Consider the following 19,590-nt stretch of genomic DNA (forward strand, 5'->3'; position numbering starts at 1 on the left):
GAGCTTTCCAAGAAATTCTGTAGAATTTGACAAGGATCCGAGAAATACCTGGCTTTACCCAGGATTTGGGCAGAGACCTTTATTTCTCAGAGCCAGTCATCGGATGTAATTTCCTTCAGGAGCCTTTCCTGATTCCTTCTAAGCTGGCTAAGTCACCCTCCTCTCTGGGATTTTAACATAATGTTTCATAAAGGATGTCATTTCTGCTTTAAGCAACTGTTGTCCACAACCTCATGATGCACCAGAGTTGGTCAGGATCTTGGTTCCAGGTTACAGAAATCCAAATAGAATTAGCTTAAGTCAAATGAGGAATTTATCATAAAGATACCAGCAGGTCTCGTGGAGGCTGCACACGGGAATGGAATGAATCTAAACTTTGAGAATGCACGGGATACGAACTCAGACTATCGGGAAACTCACCTCTCACCTCTGTTCTTCTCTCACCAGCTTCTTTTGCTTTTCTGGTCCACACGGAGCAAAATATGACTGCCAAAAGTGTCAAAATGCACGTCTGTATACCCCACGAACCCAAAGAAGAGTAACTTTATTTCGAGTTCCCAGTTTCCCTGGGAATGACTCCAATTGGCCCAATTTCATCAAGTGCCCGCCTTAGACCAACCAAACGCAGCTGGAGGTGGGAGCTGAGGTTAAAAAATATGGCCAGGCTGTTGGGCAGACAATCTCATAGGTGTCTACCACACCTCCAAATTCTTTAGTTTCGAAGGAAAACACGTGGTCAGAGTAGACTATTTCAAACGTATTAATGATAGTTGCTATAATATATAAGGTTTTTTAAGGCAATAATGTTCAAATTTATTTCTATTAATAATTCATGGTAAAAATAGAAAATTCCTAAGTGAACACATTTGCTTTGTTTTAAAAATAAATTTATTTTATTACATGATAATACTGACAGTTTACATAAACAAGGTCATTTAACATAGGCAAAACAATTACAAAATACATTTTGAAAAGATACGAAAATCTCTGAAGTACTTTCTTGGTAGTTCGATCTACCAAATTTCAAGAGACACCATTAATATTTTAGCATCAAAAGAAAATTCCCAAGCTTGAATTGTCTTGAGAGAATCCACTGGTCAACCAACCTCTGTTTGTTTCAAGCACTCTTATTATCAGTGAAGACTGAGAAAGAGAAAGAGCGTGACGGAGCTCAGAGGAGGCTTTTGAAAATAAAGTGTATACGACATGGATTGGTTGAAACTGATCCTATTTCAAGAGTGGTCACTCTCAGGAGAAAAAATGGATTTAGAAAATGATCAGTTGTCTCAGTTAGCTCTCATGGATATTTGAGCTATTTCTGTGTTCTACATAAGCACAGCCTCAGTCTCACTTGAAACATGACACGTGATAAAAGGTAATAGACAACTTCACCTTTTCTCTGAATTCTCTGATTCACTTTGGGTGTGGAGCCTACACTGCAAAGTAAAATTTACAAAGATTCTGGAAAAGCTGCTTTTCTGACAGGCACAACAGCCAAAGTGTAGCCATTTGAGGACATCTCATCATTTTTTATAAAAATGTAGGAAATTCCATATTCTATGGAATATTGGCTCAATGTGCATTCTGCTGTTTCAGGTTTAAAAAGAATCTTTATTAACCGTAATCTGGAGTTGAAGGAGCATTTGGCAAGATGATCCCAAGTAATAGATGACTATGGTCATAATTTGATTGCACCAAAATTCACCTGAGAGCAATCACGGGTACTGTTTGCTTAGAAGAACAAATGAGGGTATGGTCACAGCCAGTGTCTGCTTGGGCTCTGCTGTACTGTCACTGACCATTTACCCCGGGATACGTAGCCTCTTCCAGTGCTATTATCTATCCTTTAGCAAGCATAGACACTTACCTGGGGCTTAAAGACTTCAGGCATTTACTTCCCATCTCTGCTCATTACCCTAGCTATGGGGCAAATCTGTTTGCTTTAGAAATGTAAGAATGTGTGCATATCACTGAGAATTTATAAAGGAGCAAAGAAGCATAATGAAAGTCAAGACTACGGAAAGCATGATGGTAACAATAACGTATATCCAGGACTCTGCATTCTGAGTTTCTGCAGGAAAATGCACCAGTGTCTCAGAGTCATGGCAAAACACAGTTTAGGGTGAAGTCTTGGGTTATATTGTGAGTTAGGTTGCAACAACTCCAATGAAAAAACAATGATGGTTAAGAGCACAAACTTTGAACTTGGGTAAATCTTGGTTCCAGTTTCAGCTCTACCTATTCCTAACTCTGTAAAACTGGGTTCGATTATTTAACTTCTTAGGGCTTGTTTCTATACATGAGAAATGAGGATCATAGATCCTTAAAAGAATTAAGGAAATAATGTATTTCAAACTCTTAGCACATAGTAAGTTTGGGATAAATAGTAGCTTTATTATTAATTCAATTCCTCGGATCTAAACTCCTTCCTACTCTTCTTTTTTGTTTGACTAGTAATCCCGGTGACAAAACTTAAGTGGAAGTTTATTAAAATTTCCCTTCTTAACTGGGTGCTTTTCCCAAATACTATATAATAATAAAATTACTTATTATTATTATTATAAAAACAACAGTAAACAACACAAATTAACATTACAAACAAAAAGTAAATACATTATTTAAGATTCATTTTGCTAGCTGTTTTCCTGAGACACAGTCTGTCCATTTTCAAATGAGTAAGGTATTTTGTAGTTTGCCACCAGCCTGGAGGTACCTTCATAGACTGCAGGAAAAAGGAAAAAAAGAGCAAGCCATTGAAAAGAAATGTACTATGTAATTACAAAAAATATCTAGAGCCAGCATTTTTGTTTTCAATTCATTCGTGTCATTCTGGTAATAAGTTAGGAGAATATTATAATTTCTTGGTAAGCATTTACTATACCCTATTACTCTGCTGGGCGTTCCTGGGAAAGGAGATTCTTTGCACTGTGGGGCGAGCTATAGAAAGTCATCTTTCTCGCTTGCTGGATGGGAACAAGAAAGTATGTGGCCTTGATTGCTACCGGCCTCTTCTATGACCTAAGAGGAGTTAGCCAAAGATGAAGCCAACTCTTCAACTGGTGAACAGAAGGACAGAAATAATTGTTCTCTGCATGGGAACTCTGGTACAAGCAAGTGTGAATGCTACCTTCCCTCTGGACTGCCAGTGCGTGTGAGCCAATACACTTCCTTTATTTTAAACCAGTTTGGTTGTGCTTGATGCCCTACAGACAAAACTACCCCGTCTGACTGAGCTAGTTATGCTCCGTCTGCCCCCTTGAGTCTTCCTCTGTGCTGCTGCTCCGCGCTCCGGGGTGGGGCTGACCTACAGATTGCGTCACAAGGGCTCCCTTTTCCTCTGGATTCTCATTGAGTTTGGCTACTGGGAGGCACCTGCCAAAGATCTGAAGGCAAGAGGAGAGAAGGTTTGGGGGCATTTTTCTCCACTTCCTGCCTCCTTCATTGTTTAGCTGCCGGCTGTGGCTATTTCCATCCACAGCTACAGCTCCTGCCTGGTGGGGTCTTCCAGCACAGCCAGATTCTCAAGGCCAAGGTACCTCTTCCCCAGCATTACAGCCTCCTGCAATTGCTAGACTCTGGGAGCCTCAACGTTCCTATGGGTACCCTCACCCCTGCACTCCCAGCCCCTTCATCGAAATGTCTTTTTTTGGATCATCCGAGAGGATTTGTGATTCCTGCTGAAATCCCAAATGATAGAATATTTAAAAGAGCTTAGCACAGTGCTTGGCATGTGGTAAATGCTCAATAAATGCAGTTATTAAAATATTGCTTTTGTTATTTCCTTTCAGTGTGAGATGTCTAAACTAAAATTCTTCTCTCTTGTGATATATTGGAAAAATATATCAAGTATCTTATAATATTTTATAAGAATATAAAATAACGACCACAGCCATGCAGAACTAGAAAGCAGACTGATCTCAGTACATTAGAAAAAGTATATAAAAGTCCACATTCTATCTCTGTGGTAGAGTGACATCCAAAAGGAAGATATGAGAAAGTCTTTTATTTGGCTTCAGACTCTATGAAAAAAAAAAAGTCAATTTATTTTTAGATGCTTTTAAACATAATCAAATCCCAAACAATGATTTACTTGATGCAGTTAAGCCCTACTTCACCAGGTAAATGTCACGTGTTCCCCATCTACCAAGTTTATCACACTTACCATTAAGCAATACTAGTCTCTTGAATGTCATCACTTATAGGAGTTATATCTTTACCTAGAGTTTCCATTTCTTCTTCCTTCTTTATTCTTTCTCGATGTTTCCGAAGAGGACTTGGAAAACAAAGTGTTAGAAATTAGTGTGGTCCTATTAGTTAATGCAGTCACAAAATTAATCAAGAGAGCCCATGATCTTATTTCTAGACTGTTAAAAATGTATAGGTTCCTTTTTTAAAAAAATAAAATTTAGGTTCTCTCTTTATCCATCCCTTTCTCTAGGCTCACATGATAGCTACAATAGCATCAGTGTGGATAGGGTGTAGTTATAGATACATAGGAAGAATATGGTACCTAATTGTTGATAGATCTTGGTGAGCACAAGAAACGTTTTCAGGCCAAGCCATTTTACAAAATAGACTGATAAGTATTATTTAATGTGTAAATAAGAAATAGTACAAAATGGAAACAGACATAAGAAAACCAAGAGAGTGAGGGTAGCCTCTGGATATGTTAATTAAGTTTCTAGATATACTAATTAAGAAGTGTGTTAGATATTCTGGGCTGCAGTCCAGTTTTCTTAAAGTAAAATTAATGTAATAAAATAGGGCATTTCCCAGCTCTGCCCCAAACTTGGCCTTATAAAAACTCCTTTTTGCCATAAAGTAGGTAAAATCTTGAAAAATACCTTCCAATTTTATACCTAGGAGGAATCCTACAGATTATTTGGTTTAATCCTCTGTCTTACAGAAAATAAAATCAGAGTTTAAAGAGGTTAAGAAACTTGTCCAAGGTCTCAAAGATGTCTAATGACAGAGCTGGGACAAAAATCACTCTAGACTGCCGACAGCTATGCTAATGCCTTTCTACCCAGAATGTTGTAAAGAAAGGAATCAGGTAACACCCTCCTCTAATAAATACCACAGCCCGAGGGTAAATGTAACAATTTAGGAGGCTTCTCTAGACAAGAAGGTAGCATTTTAGAAAATGCCTTTTTAGCATGCTATGTGGGACTCCTGGCCTGATAAAAAATTTGATGAGTTTCCAAAACTAACTTAAGAATTATACCAAGCCATTCTGTCTCAGAGAAAAAACAAGGTTTTTCTTAATTACCAAAGATGAGGTAAATAATGAAAAGTAAAGACAGGAGGAACAGTGCAGTCATCTTTCATAAATAAACTTCATTATTTTAATGTGACCAAGAAAAAAATATTTTTGTGTGTTTCCATCTTTCAAAGTTGTTGTGTCATGGTACAGTTTAAGAAAATAAAAGTATTGTTTAGCCTATTAATAAACCCACATAAAATATGATGGACTTTAGGACTAAATAATTGACTTAAATTGAGATATAACTGATATATAGCATTGTATTCATTTCAGGTATGACTTGATATTTGTTTATATTACAAAACGATCACCACAGTAAGTTTAGTTAACATCCATCACCACACATAGTTACAAAAGTTTCCTTTCTTGTGATGAGAATTTTAAGATCTCCTCTCTAAGCAACTCTCAAATATACAACACTGTATTATTAACTATAGTCACCATTAGTACATTACATCCCCATGACCTATTTATCTTACAACTAGGAGTCTGTATATTTAGGTCACCTTCATTCATTTTGCCCACCTCCTTTTTTTTTTAATTAGGAGATTTATATAAATTTTATTTTAAATTACAATAATTATGCTCAGAAAATGACAGAAAGTATATGTCCTGTGTTTATTATAAATGCTTCTAAATAAATGATGGCAAACTGTGAAAAGTGATTTAAATCAAAGCAAAAAGGAAAGAGAAAAGGTAGGAAGGAGGGAAGGAAGGAAAGAAGATAGGAAAGATAAAAGTTTTCAGATTCCCTTAAAATTAAATTTAAAAGTACTTACTGACAGCATGTGCAGATGCCGACCACCAAAATGATAAAAATTACCATAACTGCTATCAAACAAATCACCAAAATCTGCCCTCTATCTCCTCTTAGGTAAAACAAGTCAACTCTCTCGCATCTCGCCCCAGCGTAGCCTTCATCACAGCTATAAAAGTGAAACAAGAAGAGGGCAACAAGGTCAAAAGTGAAAGACTTTTAAGAATCTTTACTGTTTCTTTTTTGAAGAAACTAACACTGTATTCATTACTTGGAATTAATACAGGGTGTAGTTCCTTAAAAAATGTTAAGTTGTAAAACCACTGTGTTCATGAGAAATTTCATTCTTTGCTGAAAACCTGTCATCCCTTGAACATCATTAATAATATGCCTAATATCAATAAACAGGGATGATAACAACTTACTAAAATCTGTCTTGAAAGGAAGGGGGTGATAAAATTCCCTACACAGCACTCCCAAGTGTTTAAATACCCCCAGAACAGGGAATTCAAAAAGCCCCAGGATTTCCCATTTCATCATAGGACAATACAAAGCGTTTCAGTGTGCCCAAATTCTCCTATTATAAATTATTTTTAAAGTATATGGTCTTATATGATCAAACATGGAACACATAGAAAGCTCCATAAATGTTATTCTACAGGATTTCTCTGCCCCCAACCCCTAGCCCCCTGGCCTCTCTTTTTAACTTCCATGCATCCGTTCTGGTTCTACTGTGTTCAGGAGTAACAGCTAGGTAACACTCTTCCCTTCACCACCTTCCCAACTGCATCCCCTCAAAATACAATAGGTCTCGTCCTCTCCAGTTGCTTTATCTGACCCTCTGAGGCCACATATTCAGAACTGTACACCATGCCCTCCACTCTCCTCTAAATGCCCCTTTTTCCCATGGCCCAAGTAAAGTGCCGTGACCAGAAATCAACAGACTCTCCAAATGGCACTATTCCCCCTCTCATTCTTCCAACTCCGTCAACAGTCCTGAATTCACCTCAACTTAGCATATGCCCCACTTCTGAAGGTGCAGATACAGAGCCATTTGACCAAGCGGAGATTTGTCCAAGCAACACTCAACCCCCTACAGCTCAGTGATTTAGGGACCACCCATAGTATTCTCTGAATTGTGTAAGATGCATAAAAGACTACTAAGAAGTTTGTCTGAGGCTACTTTAAAACCAAAATTATGTGTTGTAACATCAACACCTTTGCACTAACAAATATTCTCCCTTTTTCTTCTCCTCAGACTCATTCAAAACACGAAGAGACACTGGTCATATACATAATTATTGAAATCTCAGAAAGATGAAGCTCTACTTCTTACAAAGATTCCTGTGCAACCTCATTTTTGGTTGTGTGTGTTTGTTTGTTTCTTTTATGAAAGGATCTATTGCCAGGCCACTCGACAGTTTATGTTCGATAAGAGCTAAGGCAGTTAATTCCCACAAAGCTTTATTTCTCAAGTAAGGAGATCCCTTACTGGCTGGCAATATTGTAGCTGATACAATGCTTAAAAAAAAAAAGCCTCGTTCAGTCACAACCATCAATTGAAAGGTGAGGCTCAAGGCAAGCAAAGCAGAAAAAACACCTAATGCCATCTATTGCAAAATGACCCCAGGATGTATGAGGGAAAATTGCTTCCTGCAAGATAGCTAGGCTGTTCATTGCAAGGTCAAAACAACAGGAAGAGAGAGAGCTTAGAAATATCTTGAAATATCAAAAATCTTTTGCACATAGGACTGGAACTGGGGGGGGAAAATCACTTTTAATTGCATGTGTGGGAGGGAGGTCTTTAGAGTTCTGTTTTTTTTTTTAAGGTTATAATTAAAATCTACAAATAGAGTCTCTTCCAATTAGCAGAAATGTTTCTCTAACAAATTTACTAAATACAGCATTTTTAAACAAATAACTGTGCCCATAAAGTACATAGCAATTACTTGCTGCTTTTAGAATGTTTTTCTAATTATAAGTTCTGGGTTCCGTTGCTCACCCATGCTTTAAATGAATTTCTCAGTAAGCAGTCCTTCCTGTAAGTTATAACCCAATGAAGCCATGTAGCTAGTCAGACTCTTACACAGCCAGTTACAGTGGCTCTCACATTGTTTCACTGCTCATCAAATTAATAACATATCAGCTGATGGTCATTTCAATGGGAGAGGAAGAGGCAAAGGGTGAAAGATGCTAGTAGATGTTTAATAAATGCTGAGCAAATGAATAAGTGAGTTTTTATTTAATAAACATCTTATAAATTAAAATTAAAAATAACATTTAAAGATGCTATGACCCTTGAGGACTCTGAAAAATCAGGATTTGGGATTGCTATTCAGAAATAATCACCAGACAGTGTTCTAATAGATGTATAAGTGTTAACTCAATTGATCCTTATAACAACCTTTGAAGTAGGTGCTATTATGAACCCCATTTGACAGGTGGAGAAACTGAAGTAAAGAGAAAATAAGTGAGTGGGGTTAGATTCAAATACAGGAAGTCTGGCTCCCCAGTTCATGCACCCACCCACATGTAACACTACCTAAATGAATTGTGCCATGTAAGTAAATCAAAGTTATGTACCTGGAAACAAACCATCTCCATTCCACAAAAATACTGAGAAGACTAAGAAGGGACTTGAGTTATTTGAAACACACTTTGGTTTTTTATGTAAAGACAGGAGTCCACAAACTCCTATGATCCCAAGCAAAAGGAGATATTTATGGTTTCCCAAGATAGCGTAATCACCAATTACAAGACAGCTTTGCTTGACCTGTGCTACACCAAGTCACCTAAAAGGTCAGGCCTAAGATGTATACTTCCCATTCACTTGAATGGTACAATTTATGGGACATTTACTCTGTGCTGGGTATCACAGTAAGTACTTTTGCCTGATGTATTATTTTGCTTAATTTTCAACACTTGAAAGGAAGATGGTATCTTCTCTTATAGATGATAAAACTCTCAGGGGCTTCCCTGGTGGCGCAGTGGTTAAGAATCCACCTGCCAATGCAGGGGACACGGGTTCGAGCCCTGGTCTGGGAAGATCCTACATACCGTGGACCAACTAAGCCCGTGCGCAACAACTACAGAGCCTGAGCTCTAGAACCTGCATGCCACAACTACTGACCCCTCCTGCCACACCACTGAAGCCCATGCGCCTAGAGCCCATGCTCGGCAACAAGAGAAGCCACCGCAATGAGAAGCCCGCACACCGGGTAGCCCCTGCTCGCAGCAACTAGAGAAAGCCCGTACGCAGGATCCAAGACCCAATGTGGCCAAAAATAAATGTAAATTAAATAAATAAATTTATTTTTTAAAAAAAAAACATTCAGGAAAGGTGACTGACCCATTGTTAATGCTGCTTATAACTGGCGGAAACAAAATCTTGACTTAGGTCTGTCTTACTCCAAAACCTGAGTCCTGATCCGTGTGTTCTTCCTCCTCCCCTTGATTTTTGTGTCATTCCGCCACTAAGAAGGTGCTCCTGGTTCAGATGAAGGTCTTGGATTTGACACCTAGCACAGCACTAGATGAACCATGACAGAGGGACTTGTTCATTTATTCGTCAGACATTTCTTGCGCACCTAGTAAATTCTAGGCACTGTGCTTGGCACTGGAATATGAAAATGAATAAGCCATCCTCCCTGGCCTCTAGGAGCCCACAGCCACAGAAGGGATGTCCAGAGAAATCAACAGTGATGCTCCAGGGGAAAAAAGCTTTCACAGAAGTGTGACTGAATCACAGAGGAAGGACATCGAACTCAAATCAACGCAGGGGTCCAGGAGGAGCTGATGTTTGAGTTGTATCTTAAAGTGTCAGTAAGAATAAACTCTCAGACTATGAGAAGAGCTTGTCTAATAAGCCATGCAAAGGAATGTAGGATTATGGAAGAACATTGGGGAATGTGGTGAGAGACATAGCTAGAAAGTCAAGCCAGCATCAGAGAAGCTAGGGAGAAAATGGGTTTTAACCTCTGACTGAGGGGGACAGGCTGTGTATTGATCTCAGGCAGGTAGATTACACCCTGTGGTTTTCATTCTAGAAGGCAGCAATATTAAAGAACAGTACATCTACAGACATAGGGACCAGTTAAAGAAATGTACTGGGTTAAAGGGCATTACTCTTTTAAAAATTCATGATATTCTCCCAAGTCAGTGAGCAATTAAATGAATTTTTCAAAAAAAATCAACTCCTGGACTTCCCTGGTAGTGCAGTGGTTAAGAATCTGCCTGCCAATGCGGGGGACACGGGTTCGAGCCCTGGTCTGGGAAGATACCACATGCCGCGGAGCAACTAAGCCCTGCACCACAACTACTGGGCCTGGGCTCTACAGCCTTTGAGCCACAACTACTGAGTCTGTGCGCCTAGAGCCCGTGCTCTGCAACAAGAGAAGCCATGACAGTGAGAAGACTGTGCACCACAATGAAGAGTAGCCCCTGCTCGCCACAACTAGACAAAGCCCGCACGTAGCAACAAAGATCCAACGCAGCCAAAGATAAATAAATACATTTATAAAAAAACAAAAATCAGCTCTATCTTTCCCAACACACGCACAAGCACATTTTCCTTATTTCCTTACATTAGTCTTTTTTCTTATTCCCCTCTAAGTATTATCTGTGTATATTGATTTTTTAATTAAATTTAATTATAATCAAACTTTGAAGTCCATGACTCTTCAATGTTCCACTATATCAGGGCTTGGAATCACTGTTCTGAGATACTTGTGGAAAAAAAAAAAAAAAAAGAATCCTGGGGCAACTACACAGAAGAACATTAGCGTTCTATGACTTTAGGTCAAAAATATACTTAAGAAATCATCTTGCTCCTCTACGAGGTAGGGTCTCTTCTAAAGAGACATCTTTAGAAGAAAATAAATATTTAAGATATGCAAAAAATTTGTTTGTGCCTGAGTAAAATTAAACTTGGACTCAATCTACCAAGAGTTGGAAAGAGAACGTTCCTCCCAGTTCCCTGCGGTACTAAACAGGCTTTGTGAATCTCTAAAAATAGGACTGATTTCCATGCACTTAATTGACACCTGCAAAAGTAGCTTGTAATTTGGCAGAAATCCTTTCATATTTACATTCGCCATGAACCACCTAACACACGCCAGAAGACTGTGTTTGCATTCGAGTGCAACAAACCCCTGGGAGTTTATTTGAGCTGAAAAGCATCCTTAACACTGGACAGAAACAGTTTTGCTTGCGCAAGGCAGCAGAAGACACAGCCCTGCCTGGAAGGCGATCTGGACTCTCGCATGCTCATATTTCAGCAGGAAAGTGTGCGTCAGTTTCTCCATAAGTAGCTGTCCAACGGGGGCCCCTAAACAAGTGGCGCAGGGAGGGGAGGGGGTAGGACCAGGGGGAACTGCATCCCAACAGATGGCTGGATTAGCTCAGACTTTCCAGTCCTGTCACCCCCCAAACCGGCACCAGTCTGTACCCCTTTGCTTGTCGGCTCAGCGCCTCACTTACACGCAGGAGGGCGTCTGCTCGGCCACCACGAAGCGACATCTCCCTTTAATGCAGTAATGCTTGTACTGTTTGGGGCACCGAGAGAAGTGGCCTCTTCGCTTTGGTTGTGTGGTCGTAGCTGAAGAATGAGAAATGATTCAATAAATCAACTCACTTTAAATATACATTTGTAAGTAGAATCATATTCCTAACTGTGCTGCCAGTTTTTCTGTGGAATATACTCCAATGTCTCATTTCTCCTTCTCCCCACACTGGCATGTGTCAGACTTTTGTGACCCGAAACTAGCCCTAGAGATTGGCTAATGGGGATTGTGACAGGAACGTCTCATATTTTAACTAAGATTTCTGTCCAAACTACCTCTCAGAAACGTTAGTGTTGTTTAAAGCGTAAAGCATAATTGTGGTAAGAGAGAAGCCTCTTCTTTCCATGAAGATTGTCAGAGACATGGGGCTGATGGCATTGAAAAGAGAGGAGGGTTTTTGCCTTTCTTTTTCTTTTTTTAACTTAAACTCAGCACTTAGTGCCAGATGCTGGTCTGTAGCTTTATAGAGAGAGTCATCTCGGTATCTGAGGGGGATTGGTTCCAGGACCCCAGGTGACACCAAGATCCGCAGATGCTCAAGTCCCTTGTATTAAATGGCATTTGCAGTCGGTCCTCGGTATCCCCCAGTTGGGATCCGCGGTTGGTTGAATCTGCGGACGCAGAACCCGCAGATTCGGAGGGAGGGCTGTATTTACTCATTTCATACTCAGAAGAGTCTTGTGAGGGAAGCACTGTTCTAACTGCTGTTTATGGATGAGCAAAGCACAACTCAAAGGGGCTAAATCACTTTCCCAGATCATGCAGCTAATATGTGGCAGACCTGGGACTCAAACCCAGGCAGTCCTGTCCCAGAGTCCACGCTTCTGCCTGCTCCACTCTGGTGCTCTGTCAGGCAGGTAGCTGTCATCTGCTCTCAGCCTGCGGCACCCAGAAGTCCTGCTTCTCTGAATGGGAGATTATCCCTCTCATCTGACCCCTGGAGGGTTTCTCTTGCCCTGAAGGAGGAAAACACTGTAAGCTTCATATCCAGGATTTCACTCCTACACTGACTTCCTTGTCTTACCTTTCAGAATCTTAATTGCCTACTTTTTCAAAGTTAATTTTGCACCAGGGGGTGTAATATGGAGGGATTTCTCCAGCGTTTAGGTGTAGAAAGTTTCAAGAAACAAGGATTGTCGAGAGAAACAGTAAAGAAATCCTAACTAGCTGTTCCATGTGTCGATTCACAACAGACACCTGCCCACACCCAGAGAAAACTGCTAACTAGCCAGCTCCAGCCCAGGGTTGGCCTTTCCATAGTCATGGTATGACCGACAGCTTGCAGGACTCAGACACCTGTGGACCCAGAAAGCCTACAGTGGTCACTTCAGAGCACATTTCACACTAGGCTTGGCATGGCGCCTGGCACCCCAATGACGTTACACGATCCCTTTATAAATAGCAGTGACTACTAAACTTCTTAATTAATATTATGAAATGAGTATATATACATACATATACCTATATAAAAAAAGTACCCAGGGTCACCAGAGAGGAGAATTGCAAAGGACTCTGGATGATCTATACACAGCAGATTTCTGTGATGCCAGGTCACAGAGTTTCGGAGGGTGACAGAATGTTGTTGAGGCACTGGCTGACCTGGTTTTGGTTGGTGACTTGATTACCAGCCATGAGGACTGCCTGTACGTGCCAGACATTTGCTCCCACGCATGCCAATCAATGGGACTCTTAGTGAAATTTCTCCCAGAAAGAACTGCAAAGTGTCTCAAAGGCAAAGACCTGTGTACTTTGGCAAATAAATTGATCAAATGAAGGTCAGCTTCCATCCATCAAGTACTTCCTCTTTCCATAGCCCTGTAGTAGGCATTGGAAAACATCAAAGAAATAAGGGATATCCTATCTAACTATCTACATTGGTACAATAGAACAAATTTAAGTCAATAAAAAGCAACAAACCAGTAAAAACAACCATAGTAACCATGGAAACAGTGGAAAAAATACTGGCTTAGGAGGAAGGAAATTAGTGTTTCAGCTCTGCCTTTCATGAGCCCTATGGGTCCAGGCAAGCTAATTAAGCTGTCTGAGCCTCAGTTTCATCATCTGGAAATTGAAGATGATAACATCTACCTTAAAGGGCTGTTGAGAGGCTCAAATAAAAAATACATGTGGAAATTCCTAGCAAAGTACCCGGGACAATAAAGTCCTCGGTAAATGAGTTGATTCTAGAATCTTGAAAATCTTGACAATTCTAAGAGAAATCTTGTGCCAGTACAAAGAGGGCTTATCTAATTAAAGAAAATTTCTAGGAAATGTAGACTTTTTTAGGAGGAGGTGAGCAAGCAGTTGAGTTGTGGATAATGTCAAGAGCAAAAGCTCGGGGTTGGGAATATGCCAGCCTTATGCAGGAGGTGGGTGGTAGATTTAATGGATATGGAAGAGGCCTGAAGGAGAGTAGCCAAGGATGGCTGTGAATGGAAGTCAGAGACCACAAATGTCAGTGGGCTGAAGTGTTTACCCTTGAAATACAAGGTGGGAGAGAGCTGAAGAAGGTTCTTATGGATTAAATTACATGAAATATGTAAAACCTAAACTGTGAAGTGTTTTATCAATGTATTAGACAGGAAAGTGCACAACGGATTAAAGTAGGAAGATACCAAAGGGGAAAAGAGGAATCCAAGGCATATCCGAGCCATGCAGACATACAGGATATAGGCCTGGGGCAGGGAAATGGAGGGCAAGGAGATGAATTTAAGAATAGATAATCAATAAGGACCTACTGTATAGCACAGGGAACTCTACTCAATACACTGTAATAACCTGTATGGGAAAAGAATCTGAAAAAGAATAGATATATGTATAACTGAATCACTTTGCTGTACACCTGAAACTAACACAACACTGTAAATCAACTATACTCCCATAAAGAAGCGGTAAGACTTACTGACAGATCTCCTTGCTCCAGAAAGGTCTTTTCTACTTTGCAAAGCACACCTGACTTTAAATATAAGCCATATGGCTCTGTATCCTGAACTTTACTAATTCCTCTGGCTGTCACGCCCCTTTAAACATAGCCAGTCTTTTAATAAACACCATACAGAGCAAGATACCAGAGAGCGCCTTAACCAGCAGCTGCTGGATGCAGTGATTTGATCAGCCTTGGTTCATCCAAGCAACACAAATCCATGCCAGGGAAATGTTTGCCAGGCCCTGTTTTGATTGCTCACAGAGTTCTCTCCTTTGCAAATAAGCATGCCCTTAAATATTCCCAGCATTATTTGGATTAAAAAACCCTTCCATGCCACCAAGCAGAAAATGTCCTAAGATTTCTCTCTGGAACTTTAAAACCTGGAAGAAAACTTAATCACACATACCAAGTCCCCCCCCCCAAAAAAAAACCCAAATGGGATCCTCTCTCTTTCTCATGGTAATGAGAAGGCTTATCAGCATTCCCCCTTTTGAAATGCACCTAAAATTCCAGTTGCTTTCATCTAATATTCATCAAGGTCACATTATCTGAAAATTGAACAGCTGTGAAATCTAACATTTTCTGACTATCATGAGACCTGATGACATAGGGCAGGGGATGGCAAAATCTACCCTTCCATTCCAGAGGTGTTTACCAAGAAAAAGGAAAAGTTAATCTTATGACAAAAGAATGATTAGTCCCATGTATTGTGTTTCTCTTTTGAGAAGTAAATGGTATGGTCTTGAAAATGTAACAGCCGTGAAGATTTCCCTGATACTGGGGGTGGTGGAACTTAACTGATCTTTTTCCCTCCCACCTTACTCTTTTCCAACCCACATTCCTCAAACCAGAACGTTCCTCTGGGAGTGAGTTTGTCCCACAAAATTGCTGGAGAAAATTACATGTAGCAGAGGACCAGATCGCAACACAATCTTATAAGCAGATGGGCACCACAGGTAACATATCATAAACTCTTCATGAGACACTGTATTTCAGAGATTCTACAACCAATTAAATAAGAAACTACCGGGGCTACTGCAGGTCAGTGATGTCAAAATTTGATTCTAAGAGTTAGTAAAAGGGATCAGGAAAAAGAATAGCTTTCACTGATAGTATGGGCAGATAGATAGGAAGTGGTCACCTTCTTAGGGTCATATGAATAATTAGATGACATGTGATGGATTCCCTTGGGCCAAACTAAAGTGGAGGAATACAGCAGACACCCAAATAACCTCGTTTAAATATGGAATTTTCCTCAATTTGATGGATGCTTTGATTAAACAGTGTGATTCCTTTAGTATCCTTAGGGATACTAAATTTTGAGATAGAAGTCCCACAACTGTTATCAAGGAGAGAGAGGAAGGAAAACAAATGCCTATAAATTCATCTTCTCACACAGATATCTGACCTAAAAAATAGGGGGAACAACCAGTGCACAGAAGAGTTCAAGTGGTCACAGCAGAGTCTGGAGAAACATTTCCTCCTATTCTATGAAGTACAGCCTGAGGCTTTAATGTTCTAAGCATCTTCCCAATAAGGGTTTCTTCATTTTACAACCTTCTTAAGCCAGGAGGGGAGGAAGAAAGTTTTATACTTTTTAAGTTAATTTTCCTTCTTATCTTGCCAACTATCTCTGTGGGACAGGGGAATGTAAATTCATGATGCTCTTGAAAAAGTGCAAAATTTGAAAATGTTTTGTAATTGAGGATTCCCATTTGTCTTCCATTCAATGCAGTTTCCTGTAAAACTGTGAATTGGTCTGTTTCTCCAGGAAAAGAAAAATAAATCTCACAGATGTACTTATTACCTTCCTGGTTTACTAGGATATGCTTACACGGGGGGCCAATCAGGTCTGATCAGCATGTCTTTTAACCAGAAGGACTGTGCCAACCATTTCTGAGCTTACAGGAGTGAACCTTCACTTAGAGCTGCCCTTTTCATTCCAGCCCTTTAAAGGAAGAAAAAAGAATCCAGTATTGAGATTTGAGTGTATTTCATGTATCTAAAATTATTCATGGCTAGGAGACAAAGAAGAATCGACAGGGAAAAAATTGTATTTCCTTTTGTTTTTCAAAAGTGCGTGTGGAAAAAAAAAAAAAGAATGCATGTGATACCTCCTTTGCTCATTCTCCCCTGCTGGTTTGACCTCAGCTCCCCTAACCTCTAAATTCTGCAATGCATTGAGGCTCGATGCTTTCTCATCTCTTTTCCTCTCTCCTCTTAAAGTTTCAGTTCTGTAAGATAAATAATTTCTAGAGATCTACTATACAACATCAGTTGTCATAATTAATAATATTGTGCTGTACACTTAAAATTTTGTTAAAAGGGCGGATCCCATGTTAAATGTTTTTACTACAATAAAAAAATATAAAAATACATTTAGGAGGATGATGAGGAAGATTTTTTTTAACACTGTCAATCATCAGATTATGGAATAATCTCCCAAAGGAAATGTGAAAATGTTGTCATTTAAGACATCTGAAACCAGACTGAAGAAAAGCACACAAACACATAAAGTTGGCTTTGTCCTTCTCACTACATGGGTGACAAGACCTGCACAAGCGTGACCTAACACAGCGATGGACTCCACAGACTGTGGGCACTCTCCGGACCACCCACTAGTGGGAGGGAAAGAAAGATGAAGGTTGGGCTGGAACTGATGACTCACATTAGGATGACTTGCTCAGCGTGTTCCTGGCTCAGTTACAACATTCCCAGGGTGCTAGGAAAGGAGCACTTACACCACGTCACCATACTCCCAGCTCAGAGAAGTTTCCAGGGAATACAAGAGGCTCTTCTCCACTCTGCCCTACTTTTGGAATTGGCCTGTGTTGTGTTTTGTTTTGTTTTAAAATAAGAAACAACTCCTGTAGAACACCAGACCATGCAATTTATAAAGGACAGACAGACCTTAGACCAGGAGTCAGCCAACTATGGCCCCAACGCCGAATCTGGCCCACGGCCTGTTTCTCTAAATAAAGGTTTATTGGAAGACATCCAAGGCCATTCATTTGCATAGGTCTATGGCTGCTTTCATAGTTCAATGGCAGAGCAGAATAGTTGCAACAAAGACCGTGTGACCCACAAAACCTAAATTCTTATTATCTGACTCTTTACTAAGGCTGATCCCTGCCTCAGACTACTAAATGTGAGAATGCTAATTCAGGAATCTTCAAGGTAAAATATGTTTTAAAATTGTTGCCTTCTTCCCTCTTCTAAGTTATAAAATAGAAAAAAATATTTTTTTAATTTGAATAGAATATGCCAGCTTTCTACGAATCTAGTCCAAGACATCACATGCTGGAGACTGAAGCACACACACATCTACAATGCCCCAAATAGTATAATGATGAAGAATGGAAGCACCAGAATGAGAAAGACCTGAGCGTGAATCCCAGATTTGTGATATATCAGCTGTGTGACCTTCGGCACGTTACGTATTCTTTCTAGCTTCACCTTGAAATAAAGTAAAAAATATTATCCAGCTCATAGGGTTCTTGCAAGGAATGAATGAATTACTATATGTAAAGCCCAGAGCCTGGTACATTAACATGTGCTCAAAACTACCTAGTTTTATGATTATTATATTATCAACAACTTAAAATTTAGGGGGGTCAAGTTTCTGAGGTTGAATATAAAGCTGATAAAAACAAATGCATCGCTTGTTATGCGTTACCTGGGCAATTTTCTCCACGATCTCCACAGAGAAGGCCATCATTTTCAGGACTCCTGGTTGAATTCCCATCTGCCACGACACAGTGGAGGATCACTAGACCTTCAATTTTAAAACAGAACCAAAACAAACATGAAAACTCGTTCAATGAAAATGTGCTCAATGTGAAAGTTTCTATCAAAGTCATGACGATTTATGAAAATAACAAGCCTTTCCATTTCCAAGTCATTCTCCCGCAGCAAGGGAGGGCTACACAGGCCAGCGTGTCTCATTTTTTAAGCTCAGGGCTCAAGACAGAATTTTCAGGCCAGTATCACTTACATCTGACAAGCCCTGGCCCCTTAAATGAGGAGACTTGACCATAGTTGTGATGGAGCCTTATCCTACAAGCAGAAGAACAGAGGGAGTTCTCAGCCAGCGGATGAATACACTGATGAATTTCCAGGGAGAAGGGATGATGAACCTGCGTAGCAATGTATTTTCTCCATGCCACACGGACCCAGTGTTTTTCAGGTATAAACTGTTGAGTGTGCTTCTTTCTGGGGAGATACAAACTAGATATTCAATTCATAGGAATTATTTAAAATTTTCAAATTCCTCCAGCTAAGTACCTCTGTCTCTAACAAGGACAGGCTTCATAGAAAGGCATGGGGAAGAGAGGAACACTGTGTTGAGGTTAGGACAGCTTAGAATACAAAGTGTAGACCTTGCGAGGGTCCTGATTCAAACAAAGCAACAGTAAAAGTCACTTATGAGATAATTAAGGAAATCTGACATTGTCTGGACATTAGAGAATATGAAGAAATTGTTATAGTTTCAAGTGTGATAATGATATTGTGGTTTGGATACAAAAAACAGAGTCCATATCTCTTAGAGATATGTATTTAAATACTTATTAAGGAAATTAATGAATTTCTGATTTGCTTTAAAATAATCCAACCAGGGAAGAGGGCTGTGAGGTAGTGAGGGAAAGGTATAGATGAAACAAGATTGGCCACATATTGGTAACTACTGAAGCCGGGTGGTAGGTATATCAAGGGTCACTCTGCTGTTCTCTCTACTTTTATATATATTTTTAAATATCTATAATAAGAAGTTGGAGAGGGGAGGGCAGTGGAGGAGAGATAAGACGGCTTGGTAGTTAACTTTTCCTGAGTTCACAACCTGCTTTTGCCACTTGACAGCCAATGCACATTGGGCAAGTTTTATAACCTCTCAGTTTCCTCATCAGCAAAGTGGAGATGATTATTATCTCTTCTTCAGAGCATTGTGAGGATTCATCCAGGTAAGTGTGCAAAGCACTTAATACACTGCTGGCACATAATCGATGTTCAATTAAATTCTCATTATTATGTAACTGGTAGGAACAGAGTAACCTGCCCACGGATTGTATTGACATTTTTACATCTA

At 39.8% G+C, this 19,590-nt stretch overlaps 1 protein-coding gene across 1 annotated transcript in view; it reads right to left on the reverse strand.

Moving 5' to 3' along the window:
• Positions 1–865: 865 nt before the first annotated feature.
• BTC (betacellulin) overlaps positions 866–19,590 on the reverse strand; it is a 40,935-nt gene continuing 22,210 nt past the window's right edge. The window contains exons 2-6 of the mRNA XM_067736262.1: positions 18,184–18,282; positions 11,499–11,616; positions 6,043–6,189; positions 4,163–4,273; positions 866–2,722 (exon numbers count right to left, since the gene is read on the reverse strand). Of these exons, the coding sequence (XP_067592363.1) occupies positions 4,165–4,273; positions 6,043–6,189; positions 11,499–11,616; positions 18,184–18,282 (473 nt within the window). The 3' untranslated portion in view covers positions 866–2,722; positions 4,163–4,164. The remainder of the gene's footprint in view (positions 2,723–4,162; positions 4,274–6,042; positions 6,190–11,498; positions 11,617–18,183; positions 18,283–19,590) is intronic.

The sequence above is a fragment of the Pseudorca crassidens genome, chromosome 4, assembly GCF_039906515.1.
Source record: "Pseudorca crassidens isolate mPseCra1 chromosome 4, mPseCra1.hap1, whole genome shotgun sequence".
Taxonomy (NCBI): Eukaryota; Metazoa; Chordata; class Mammalia; order Artiodactyla; family Delphinidae; genus Pseudorca; species Pseudorca crassidens.